This window comes from Meriones unguiculatus, chromosome 12 (assembly GCF_030254825.1).
Source record: "Meriones unguiculatus strain TT.TT164.6M chromosome 12, Bangor_MerUng_6.1, whole genome shotgun sequence".
Lineage (NCBI taxonomy): Eukaryota > Metazoa > Chordata > Mammalia > Rodentia > Muridae > Meriones > Meriones unguiculatus.
Genome location: NC_083360.1, coordinates 34560408 through 34573785, shown reverse-complemented (window position 1 = coordinate 34573785; position 13378 = coordinate 34560408). Strand labels below are relative to the sequence as shown.

Below are 13378 nucleotides of genomic sequence, written 5' to 3'. Positions count from 1 at the left end.
GTGTGAAGACAATTATTTCCCTGAGAAGGAAATGAAGGCTTAGGTGTTGGCTGTTACTGAAAATGGTATAATCAAGGTACCATCTTATTGAGAGAAGGTTTGCCTTCATTATATCCAAGTGTGTGGAGGAGTAATCACACTGGGCCTAATGCTACAGAGAACAGACTCTCCATTATTCCATGGTTAAAGGCCCTTTCTTTGAACAGAAGACAGGTCTAGAGAGGTTGCTCAGCACTTTAAGAGCATTGGTCATCCAGATGATTCAGATTCCATTCCCAGAACCCACATGAATGCCAACAACCATCTGTAACTCCAGAAGACCCAATGCCCTGCTCTGACCTCCATGGGCACCACGTAGGTACACATGCGGTGCACATATATACATGCGGGCAAATACCCATACACATAAAGTAATACAAAATTAAAAATAAAAGGCTCAGCTGTTAAAGCAACTGCAAATCGCACGTGTATCCATATGTTATATATAATCTCCAGCACCATCACAACAGAAAAGGGCAGGGCAGGGAAATCGCATCCATTTTAAAATATTTAAAATGGATTTTAAAATATTTTTAAAATGGATTTATTTTTGAGACAGGGTCTACTATGTAGCCCTAATTGGCCTAGAACTCATTTTGTAAATCAGGCTGACCTCAAACTCACAGAGATCCACCTGCCTCTGGTTCTCAAGTGCTGGGATTAAAGGTGTGTGCCACACACTCAGAAAATTCCTTCAGGTGTTTTTGTTTTGTTTTAAAGTTCTGGATATTTCTGTTACAAGTTCTTGCTAGCAATTGAGAAAAACAGCAGTCACTGGAAAACTAGAATAAAAATGTTTCTGTAGCCAAACTGTATGCAGGATATGGTCAGAACTATAACATTTATAGCATTCTGTACATCTCCTTCCCATGTGAACACATATGTGTCCCAAGAAGAGTTCTCACTGAAAAGCATTGGGGGAAAAAGACTGAGGACCCAGGACCTTCTGGAGCAACCATCACAGGAAACTGAAGCATGAGGCAGATGTGAGAGCTCAGGGCAAGCTCCCTAGATGCTACTGTTGCCATCCATGCTAGAGTAGGCAGAGGGTGGGACCTGGACTCCCACTGGAGCTTCTAGAAGGAAGTTACCTGGCTTGTTTTTCTGTACCTTTCCTCCTCAGATCTATTTTAAGGTCTGAATTCTGGTTCCCCAACAGAGGTGGCATGGAAGAAGATCTTTGGTTACTGTGCTTAGTTGGAGAAGGGACAGGGGGGGAAAACCCAATCCTGCTAGACATATATGATGAAGATGGCTGCTTACTGGCAGAATTTAGATATAGCATCCTTGTTACCCCCTACCCTCTGGCTTCTGTCTCTAAACTGTATGGATTTACTTTCAGTTGTATTCAGTTGTTAACTGGGACAGGACATAAATCCATCCCATAGCACCGGCCCTGTCACCAGATGTGCAAAACCTCACCTTCCATGCCCTATTTATGAGAAATCATGAGCTATTATGACACAGACTATTAAAATGGAAGATCAACTCAACTAAGGGTAATTTTGCTTCTTTTCTTATACTTGAGGTTTGCCTCCATAAGACCAAAGCAGGAAAGGAACAGCCAGCACTTGGATGAGAAGTAAAAACAATGCACACCCAGAAAGGCCCAGGGAATAAATACTGTATCTTGTATGATACTGATGGCCAGCTCTTGCTCACCTGATATGCCCTGATGAGAGATTGCACTGCCAAATGGTCCTCCACGAGTTTGTCGACGTTAGGTTGTGCTTCCACCAGGGACTGTGCATGGGCCACAGTAGCCAGGGAGCTTCGACTCAGGGAAAGAGGGCTCTGGTAGGCAGTGCCCGGAGGGGCTCCAGCATTGGTGTTTCGGAAAAAAATGTCCCATGACTAAAGACAAAAAAAGCACAGTTACCCGACTCTCCTTTACATGTCATATAGAACTGTCCTCTGCAGGAAGGCAACAATGTTATTTCCTTATATTCCGATTTTTATTACTTCAGATTACAATAATCTAATCTGCATTTTGTATTGCAAATTATATACTGTACATTACTTAACCCACCTCACACAAGATGTAAATTTTAAAATCTTTAAAGATATATGCATTTTAAAAGTTTTATTTATTTTTATTTCTGTGTGTATGTTCATGCTTGCTTATTTGTCTGTAACACCATGGGTGTGCCTGTGGAATCCAGAAGAGGATATTGGATGCCCTGAAAATGGAGTTCCAGGTACCTGTTCGCTGCCAAGTGTGAATACTGGGAACCAAACAAAGTCCTCTTAACTGCTAGGCCATCTCTTTAGCCCCTCAAAGCAGCTTAGAGATCAGAGATGAAGACTTATTTCCACTGGGAAGGAAAAAAAGATTCAATTGTGAACAGATAGGTTTTTTTGGGGTATGTGAATGTGAGGGCAGGATCTGACTAGAGAAGTCATTATTTGATCTCTGTGCATTAGAGGCCATCCTGGTCTACACAGCGAGTTTTAGGTAAGCCAAGACTCCACAGTAAAACCCTGTCTCAAAACTAACCAAGCAAACAAAAAGCCCTGGGAGTGTGATTGCACAGCCTCAGGAATGTGGTAAAAACACTGTACACTTTAAAATGATATGTTATATTAACTATATTCCAATGACAATTTTGTAATAATCATAACCTTTTTAGTTAATTAATGGGAACTGAATGGGGAAGAGAGATCTGATGTTATCTTCATGTACCTACCATGAAGCCTACTATAGAAACATTCAGACATAAGCCAATTGTTTGGGACATGAAAAAAACAACAACTTTACTTTTCAAAAGATAGTATCAAGTATCTGCAACACAAATCCAGGATGTAAATTTCTCAAAACTGCGGCCTCAATCTTCTATCAATTTAGCTCCCATCAAGACTTACCCATGTTCTTTAATGTGAAAGAGAGCAGTATTTCTACCTGGCTGTGTGTGAGGGGTGGAACAGAGGACTGTTAGCACCCCATTCAATCCCATTCAGACTCTGAAAGGTTCTATATAATAGGAGATGGCTCTATGGACTTCATGGAGCTTTTCTTTCATCCTTTCTTTTTAAAGATTTATTTACTACGTATACAACGTCCTGCCTGCATGTACACTTGTACACCAGAAGAGGGCACCAGATTTCATTATGGATGGTTGTGAGCCACCATATGGCTATTGGGAATTGAACTCAGGACCTTTGGAAGAGCAGCCAGAGCTCTTAACCTCTGAGCCACCTCTCCAGCCCTTCATGGAGCTTTTCCAGCAGGCCAACAGAGCAGAAATGACCAGTATACGCTGGCTATCCTCCTTCTGGAGGCAGACATTAATGAAGACTGCATACCTTGGCTACAGGTGCTTGTTCTAGAAGCAGAGGTGACCAGGGAACTCAGCTGTCCAATGACAGCACATGTGAATGTTTATTCTCGTTATAGAAGAGATGACGACCATGGACCACACAGTTTAGTGGTCCATCTTCAAATATCAGTCCAAGAATTCATTAGGTAGCTAGCTGTCCCTGGCCTACACCAAGACCTTCAGTAAAAGCCTCTCCAATGTAGCAGCAAACTGGGCAAGATAATCCAACCCTATCCCATTCCAGTAAGCATGGACTAATAACAAACAGCTCTCCTCACATATAACCCAGGAAGGTTCTCTATCACTCCAAACTCCCACCAGAAGCTGGTTTACTTAGTCCAACTCTGACACTATTGGCCTTACCCTGACGGCAAGTAGCACATGAAGAGCAGCACAGCCCAAACCACCTTCTTTTTCAAGGCACCCTCACCCCAGGGCTGGGGAATCAAACACACCAGGTTCTCTCCCAGTAAACTGAATCCCAAGTATGATTTTCTTTATTTCTGACAATGTCTCACGTGTCCAAGGCTAGTCTTACACTTGCTATGCAGCTGAGGATGACCTTGTGTGGTGGATACAAACATGGTTTTGTTTTGGTCCCAGGTGTGGGATGTGGAACTGATTTAATGGTCCACAGCAGCAGACTATTTGCCTCATGTGGGCTCTGAGAGGAGCTCTTTGCCAGCTGCAGATAGTTTAAATCTGAAGACTCTGGAGAGAGACTAAATGCCAGTCCAGAGCGTGGGAACTCCGAGAAAGAACAAGGCTGCTCCTGGTTGCTGTTGTAAGAAAAGATGGAGATCTCCTGAAACAAGGATTGGACTGGCTTCAAGGAACCCAACAATCCTAACCACCAGGAAGCAGCTAAGAGAAATGTACCCCTCTCCCACTAACCCTTTCTGTGTCCTAACCTGTGTTGGGTTGTTGGAGGGATTGGGGTAGAGTAGGGAGAAAGAGATATAAGAAATGTAAATGAAAGTTTTTTAAAGAGTACGCCCTACATCCTTGAACTTCTAACTCCCTTGCCTCCACTCCTCTAGAGTTCTGGAATTCTAATTGTGTGCCAGCACTCCTGATTCCACAAGCTACTCAGAAGGCAGAGGACGAGTTTAACTAGAGCCTGGGGATATGGTTCATTTAGCAAAGTACTTGACATACAGCATGAGCAGCTGAGCTGCTCCTCATGTAAAAGAGCAGGGGTGATGGTGTACATCTGTAATCCTTTGCTGGGGAGGAAAGATCATCCCTAGGGCTTGCTAGCCAGCCAGTTTAGTCAAATCGGCAGCCTCCAGGTGCAAAGACAGATCCTGTGTCAGAAAATAAGCTAGGGAGTTCAGTGCTTGCTGCGCAGCATGAGTCCTTGAGCTCAGATACCAACCACACATGTATAAAGTTGGGCTTGGTGGCATCACACTCAGCTCCCTGTGACCTCCTTTTGTGCTTAGTAAAACTCCAATGATTGTCAGTTGGCTGAAGACAAGAGACAGGAACTCTGCTGTACTAAAGTTAGTCAGAAAAAAACCCAGGTTTACAGCAGTGTTCTTGAGTTTTCGGAGAGGAAGATAAAGGGAATGCCACTCAAGTGGCTTCTCAGACAAGCAGACACTGACAGTGAGAGCCCATACTGGGTTGGGACTGCACCTCAAGATCCCCCTTTATACCATGACTGGTGTCAGGTGTCACACTAATAGGTTTTCTGAGTAGACAGCTATCAGAGGCTTCAGACTACAGTAAGCTGACTACATCTTCTTGGCAAAACTCATACTATATATACCAAGTAAATTTAAACAAGTTAGATCTTTTAAATTGGCTTAGAAAGTAAGGGTCATTATTTGGCCCACACAAATGGCCAAAGTTAGCCAAAATACACACGCTTGTTCAAGGCCAGAAGCACCTACGTGATGACCACACTTTCTTCCCAGCAGCCTTAACCAGTCAACTTCCTTCTTGGGAAGGCCAAAGGCCATTCCCATTTCTCTTGTCCCTCCATCTTTCCATGGATCCCATTCCCCCAGCCTTGCTGTCATCTCTCCCACCCCAATGCCAACATCCATGTTACTGTCTTCCATAATGTCCCAGCTCTGGGTTTGGTGTTCTTCAGTCTTTGGAGACCTTACTTACCAGCCACTTCTAGATCCACCCCTTCCCTACGTCTTTCCGAGAAGCCCATGCATTCACCTCACACAGGTGTCACTGTTAATAGCTGGATTTGTTTGTATCTTGGAAAAGTTTTTCTTTACCCTAACTCCAGCCCTGTTGGTCTCCTGCATGTATCTCCACCTGAGCTCCTATGTATTGATCACTAGTTTGTCTCCATGCTCCCACCACAACTACCCCACAGAGAAAGAGCACCATTAGGCTGAGACATCAGTGCCTGGCCAGCACAAGAGGAAGCCTCTGCAAATGTGAGAAAGGTCAGGAGAAAAATGTCAGCTCCTTCAACCCAATTCTGCTCAGTGTAAACTGGAGGACAGGGCCACTCACTACTACCAACCTCAATTTTCTGTTTTTCTGAACCAAATTTATTTCTTCCTTTACTGTCCCTTGCTATGACCTGGACAAAGTCATGGTCAACATTAAAAAGGGCAGTAATACCTACTTTCAGAAATGTCTCCAGGTACCACGCAGAAGCACGAAGGAAAGCAGCAGCTGGTTCCCTGGGAAATGTGATTTTATAGTATAGGAGCAAATACTTCCTGCAACAGGAATGGTTTCTTGTCCTCGAGACAGAGACAAAGCTGGACTCTGGCTGGCTCCAGAAGTATGAGGGTCAGGGTGGAGACTTCTGAGTCATGCCGACCTGTGCGCCTGTCCCCAGGTCCACCACACCCATTTCTAAGATTTGCCTCTCCAACCTCTTACTTGGCATGTTGTGCAATTAATAAAATGAAAAAACATTTCTCTTTGCCTACATTGGACTAAACTGTACAAAGTTCACAGCACTCGAATCTTATAGATGAAGCCCTTTGTAAAAAGACAAAGGTTAGAACTATCATAGTAGGTAGGCAAGGTGACCCTGAAGGGACAGGACGCTGTCAGGAAAATTAGGTCTGGACAAGAGAGAGCTACAGGTTCACAGGGTGCCTATCCCAGGGTACCAGTCTTTGCATCTAGTTAGTGGTTTTGGAATTTCTCAGAAAGTATACATAGATGTTTTCTTTTTTGGTGTATGGTACATGTGTACATCACGTTCATGTACGCGGGATGTGTGTGCACATGGCTAGGGGAGTCTTCACAATTGCTCTTCACCATAGCTTTTTCCAGACAGGGTTTCTCACTGCACTCTGGGCTCATGTGCGGCTAGGCCAGCCTGTTATAAAGCTCCAGGGATACCACTGTCTCCTCTACCTCCTCAGTAATGGGACTACAGGCGTGCACTGACCACTTTGTCCATGTTTTACGTAGGTGTTAGAGATCCAATTCAGATTTTTGCTTTACTAACTGAGCCATCCCATTAATCCATAATACACATTTCTTTTCCTTAAAAAAAAAAAAAAAGTTGTACTGTGCGTGTGTCGGGGGTGGGTGGGTAGGGGAGGGCATTGTTTTTGTTTTGAGACAGAGTCTCACTCTGTATCCCAGGTCAGCCTTGAACTCAGAGATCTGACTGCTTCTGTCCTTCAAATGCTGGAATTAAAAGTATGCAACATCATGCCTAGCAAAAACATGATTTTAAAAAATGCTCTTCTGGGACCAATGCTCTATGGTTAAGAGCACTTGCTGCCAAGCCTGGCAACCTGAGTTCAATCCCTGGAGCCCATGGTGGAAGGAAAGAACCAACTCCCAAGAGCCATCCTCTGACTACCACGTGCATGCCACGGTACCTACCCCTACTCTCAAAATAAATGTAAAAATAACTTAAAAATCCATTTCTGGTCCACATCAATGAACATCTATAAAAGACTAACTACATGCAACATGCTCTAAGGTTCAGGAACAGGATGGCAAATTGAGCTTCTTACTCTCAGGGGTGATAAAAAAAAATATGTGAATTCACAGACTGTACAATGTATACAAATACTGAGAAGAGAGGGCACTCATTCATACAGCACTTTAGGCCCTGAGTCTTGAAGAGCAGGTGGAATTCAAGGAAGCTGAAGGGTGAAAGATCCCATGCTGAAGACCACGGCATAGCTACACCAGGAAGGTAAGATGGTATTGGAAGAACCAGACTGGGAAGCTGCGCTGAAACCAGGTCCTGGGACACAGTGCCTGTGGGGCACACTGGTTAACTACCCTGTGGGGAGTCAGCACTGGACACTGGATAAAATAAGAGGAGGGAGTCTGCTGATGAGGAGGCTCATATCTTCCTGCCAACCTCCCATAAATGGCTTTAAGGTCATAACCTTTCTGCCAGGATGACTTAAAACTGGACATATTTCAAGTGCATTAAACTATGGTTGAAATAAAATGAAATCTGAGCTCCTTTATAGAAAACCAAAAGCATTTAGTAGTCTCATATTGGTGCCAGACAAGGAAAGGACTAACCAAGGACATGTGACAATAATACAGGGGGATGGGTGGGGCAGGGTCAAAGGCCTACCTTCCATTAGTAAATTTTTGATGAAGTCTAGCACTATCAAATGCACCCTCAATTAAGTTCAAATGCTAATTATACTTATTGCTATCAATATAAGCCACAGGGAAACAAGTGAAAGCCAATAGAAAGCTTCCTTCTAGCTTTCTGATCCAATGAAAAGGCAGATGCTTCCTGAGGGACTCAGTGCCCTTCCAATGTCCTATGATCACCTACCTATAGAATGGCTACTTTGAGGGGAAAGTCCTGCTGTCCTACACACAGCACGCACAAACAAGGCTGGCTTCATGTTTTCTACCCCCACCCCAAACCTATGAATCTGTTCTGACTTGTAGGCTCTGTGTCTTTACAAGAAATGCTCTTGGAATGGTTTCAAATGTGTGACTACTTTATGTGAACAGACCAATGTGGGAGTAGCCAGAAAAAAGGCTAAGCACGAGTGTTCAAAAGAATTCAAGAGGGAGCGATGAACTTCAGACACTTCTATCCACTCAGTCCTTCTAGGGAGGCAACTCTCTTTCCCAGCCAGGACAGGACCACTACCCAGCACCATCCCATCTAGGAAGCAAACCCTCATGGTATACTGTGATCCATGTTTGCTGACACCAGAAACAACAAGCCAGTTAAAACTAGAGACCTGATAGAAGCATGCCAGTGGTACTACTGCTCTTGAGTTGACAGCCTGTAAATAATAGTGAGGTATTGTTACATTGCAGGCAAAAATTCAAAACTAACTAGGGCAATGACAATTAGATGTCAGTTAAAACACCAAATGAATGCAAGCTCCATTACAACAATGTTGTTTTTACAGTACAGTATAGGTACACACATTTCTAAACTTTCTGTCTGGGTACATGAATTAAAATTGTGATACTTAAGATACTTAAGAGTAACAAAAGAAAGCTACCTTAGCTCTAACCTATGGAATGCACTCTAAGTGCAAGTCATGCTGTCCTAAATTATAGGTGGCCATACCAATGATCACAGTGAAGCAGGCTGGAGGCTGGCCAGTCAGTTCCACACGGTCTTCCATCAGCACACATGCCCTGCCTCTCCATCTCTCAGGGGTACAGTCTGTTTCTCACCCTGCTCAGACCAATGTAATGAGCAGCAGTATGAGACCTGAGCCCACATCTCAGGGATTCTGCAGCAACTCCTTATCAATGGAACTCCTGTAAAACTAAGGCTGCAGCAACTGAGGAGCAGGCCAGCAACTGCTGCCAGCTATGATGGAGGCCTTCACGTACCCTGACTACAGGAATCTTGACTACAAGGAACCACTATGGGAAACCAGGGGCCTTCAGCTGATTGAATCAAGAAAAATATCATTCTGATATCACTTTAAGATGCAGTTTGGGAATGGTTATACTAGTGTTCTTGGGAACCAGGCTTTTCCCAGAGGAAAGTATTACAGCCAATATATTGTGACTCTTTTCATAAGCAGCCTTAGGACAGTCTGTAGAAAGTGCCTGGATCTACACATGATACAACTCATGAGGCCAGTTGAAAAGTGATTATCTGGGGTCACCTGAGCTGATCTGGCCAGGGCCCACCTGGGTAAGTACCAACCAGTTTTGTCCTTCACAGTAGTGACTGGGCTTTTTGAGGTGGAGCCCTAGCCTAGCTGGGTAAAGCAGCTACTCCAGGATTTCTTGTAGAATACTGAGGTTTTCAAGTCCCCACCTCCTCACCTCAAATCTAAACACCTAGTTAAGCAAGAGTCCCAAGGGCCTAACACCTGCCTCAAGAAAGCCTTGAATGGGGGAGAAAGCCAGAGTATAGGAAAAGAAGCCTCAAGACTGAACTGGCTGTCTCTACAATGTGACATCTTCTATCTCCTAAACACTGGCGTTCGCCCCTAGGAAACCTCTCCGAGTCCTCATGTCATGTGGAGAAAATGAGCTGCTTCTTGGGCTTACAAATTTAGCCTTTGTCCCACAAGGAAAGAAGGACAGTCTGGTTGCTCACAGATAGACTGCCCTTAAGCAACTCAATTCTTTTCATTCTTGGTTCTTAACTTTCCCTCAAGATTTATTTTGGTTTCTCCCTTTAATTCTGGTATTTTGTTTTTGCTTTAAAATATAGTACAAGGGACTTTTTTTTTAATGTGTCCTTAAAGAGGTAGTAACCTCACTGTAGTTTCTCCCTTTCCACTTGGCCTGAGTTAGTTCTCAAGGCCACTCTGGCCAGTCTCACTGTCCTACTGAAGAGGGTTCACACATTTATGGCAGCTAACAAAATATAAAACAAGCAAGCACCTTTTGACTTAACCTTGGAAACTTCTTTTAGATCCCTTTAGAATCTAAACATAACCCTGAGGGCCTTTCCCCCCAATCTGCTACTTGCTGAGGTTATAAGCCCTTGCTAAATCCCTTCATTTTGTCCTGTACCTCCAACCCTGCCCTTCTCTTCAGAAGTTCAAAGGTTCTCTTCTCAGCTGAGCCAACTTATACACAGTAAACAGACACCAAACAGTATAGCTCTTCCACCAAAGAGAGCTATGCCAAAGAGACATAAAGCTGTCATGATCTGCAAACTGACACACGAGACAGGTAAAGAGGCTGTTTTATAACTCCTGCTGCTTTCAGAAGTTAATGGATATCCCTACTTGAACCATAAATGCAAACCCATTATAAGTACAATATTGTGCACAAGTTTGGGCTGGTATAGTTACACAAAAAAGCTGAATTGCTGAAACCACTCCTGGTAGAAGGAGCTGACGATCACTGAGAGACAACTTTATAAAATCTTGATTGCTGAAATTCCACTTAAGTTGACCATAGACTTTAAATATGTATTACTTTCATAGCCATTCAAAATCAACTACAAGATTAAAATAGGGCTGAGAAGATAGCTCAGTCAGTAAAGTGGTTCTCATGCAAGCATAAGGATCTGAATTTGATCCCTATATCCCCCACAAAAAAAACAAAACAAGCACAGTGGCACTACCTGCCTAATCTACTCAAGGAGCTCCAAGGCAGTAAAAAACCCTGTCTTTCTGGGTGCAGTGGTGTATGTTTGTAATCCCAGCACTCAGGGAGGCAGAGGCAGGTGATCTCTGTGAGTTCGAGGCTAGCCTGGTCTACAAAGTGAGACCTTGTCTCTAAAAACAAACAAGAAACCCTCAAAATACAATGTAGATGGCTCTCAAGAAACAACACCTGAAATTGAGCTCTGACTTCCATATATGTACCCATGAACACATGTGCACATATACAGACATATATAAGTAATACACTGAAAGATAAACTGGGACTGGGGGGCTAAGGGCAGAGCTCAATGGTACAGTGCTTACCTAGATACATAAGGTAACAAGGTTAAATCCTTACCACCACAAAATAAAGGGGAAGCCCATGTACCTCAATGGTAGATGGGTAGTCAATTCTCAGCACCTTGTAAATAAAAATCTATCATAAATAAATAAAATAATCTTTAGGGGTTGGGGTAAAATGCTTGCCATGCAAACTAGAAGTCCTGAGTTAAGATCCCTAACACCCATTTAAAAGTTGGCTATAGTAGCACATGCCCATATCTCCGCACTGGGAGGGAACTGAGATGGGCAGACACCCAGAGTTCAGCCGGCCAGTCTACACAACCAGTAAACTCTGAATTTAGTTTGAGACCCTGTCTCAAAACATAAGGTGAGCAGCAATAAAGGAAGACCTCAACATTAACCTCTAACACCGCTCACACACAAATGTGTGCACACATGCATACCAAAAACAAACAAAAAAACACCCTGGAAAATGCATTTTAAATGCCAAAGGCCATTACCTAAAATGTTATCTGGCCAGGTGCAGTGGCATATGCCTTTAATCCCAGCACTTAGAAGGTAGAAGCAGGCTAATCTCTCTGTGCTCGACGCCAGACTGCTTTACATACCCAGTTTCAGGCCAACTGGGACTACATAATGAAAATGTCTAAAATTTTTTTATATTAATTAAGGAAACTTTTCTGAATTTCTCCCATAAACAACCACTAAAACATGACCAAAGTAACATCCTGCAGACTGCTCGGCATAGCTGCTCCTTTTCAGAAGAGCACAGTCGGAAGCTCCGCACACCAGGTACAATGAACATAAAGGACTATAAAACTAACCCATAGGTCCCTGACCTTAGAGGACTCTCAAGGCAGCACAGAAATGGGCAAATATAGGGATAGAAATGGTCCTATTTTTCTAAGTGGAGTCAAAGCAGTGTCATTATGATGGAGTGAAAGGGTGAATGTGACTTGTGTCTTTCCTCTACTGGCTGGTTCACTCACAGAAAATAAGAGAGTATTGTTTCTTGAGCATGGGCAGGGGCAGGCCAGAAAGGCCACCAAGGCCAAATGAAACTGATAGCACTCCACCTGGTTTTTGAATGCAGAGTCCCTCACTCCTGCAGCAGCCACCTGGAACCACAGTTCTTACTGTACTTTAGGAATATATAAGCAAACCATGAAAAAACGCCAATAAGTAATAGATAGCTGAACACTGGAGCCACACTTTTAGTCCCAGCATTTAGAAGGTAGAGGCAGCTCTGAGTTTGAGGCCAGCCTGGTCTACAGAGGATAGCCAGAGCTACACAGAGAAACTGTCTGGAAAACAACAACAAGAAGAAAGAAATGGATATCAACTAATATAATCAAAAAGAAAGGAGACTGTGAAGTGGGGAGGTGCCAAGTAAGATAGAAAAAGGGGTAATGCTGCAGTCCTGAGCTGTGGCGAAGCTCAATGGCTGAGTAGGCAGAAAAGGGAAGCAGGGCCAATGGCCAGCGTCTCCACAGTAGGTGCTGGAGCAATTTCGAGAAGAAACAGCTCCTTTTGCCCGTTCAGGGCTAAACCTAGACTTGTCTCAGCCAGGCGAGAACCTGACATCTCCATCAGAAGACCTACTTATCATGCTATACCTGGAACTTGGGTACTGTCTCCGCCTGCTTGTTTTAAACATTAACAAAGGCTATTGAGATCACACATCATGCCTGGGTAGTTTTTAAAACATAAATACAGATGTCATTATTCTATGTGTCCCCAACATGCAAAGATATTAAAAGGAGCTTTAAATACTATTAATACAGACCAACTATTCTTTTCTTTTCTTTTTAAGTATTTTTAAATGCCTACACTAGCCTTGAACAGATAAAGTCTCAGAGAGGACCACACTCAGAACAAAAGGACAGTAGGTGCAGAAGAAGATCAAGTCAGAAGACAGAACACCGTGGGGCAGCACAGGGAGAAGGGACACAGTCCTGACCTGCTGCAATACTTTCCACATACACAGTTACAGCTTCACTTTTCTATGGAATGCTGGGGACTAAACCAGGGTCCTCACATATGCTGGGTAAATACAGTACTACTAAACTATACCCCTAGCCACCCTAAAAGAAAAGTTGTTTCTGCGGCTATTGTTTTAAATACAGATGGCTGAGTAAGCTGGCTCATATACTGTAACCCCAGTACTGGGGAGACTGAGACAAGAAAATTGCAGTATATTCCAGGCTATCA

General features: G+C 43.5%; 1 protein-coding gene across 6 annotated transcripts in view; it reads right to left on the bottom strand.

Moving 5' to 3' along the window:
* Positions 1 to 13378, bottom strand: part of Ogdh (oxoglutarate dehydrogenase) — a 64342-nt gene that overhangs the window by 39784 nt on the left and 11180 nt on the right. For all 6 annotated transcript variants that reach the window (XM_060365641.1, XM_021632673.2, XM_060365644.1 and 3 more), the window contains exon 3: positions 1702 to 1893. In XM_060365641.1, the coding sequence (XP_060221624.1) occupies positions 1702 to 1893 (192 nt within the window). The remainder of the gene's footprint in view (positions 1 to 1701; positions 1894 to 13378) is intronic.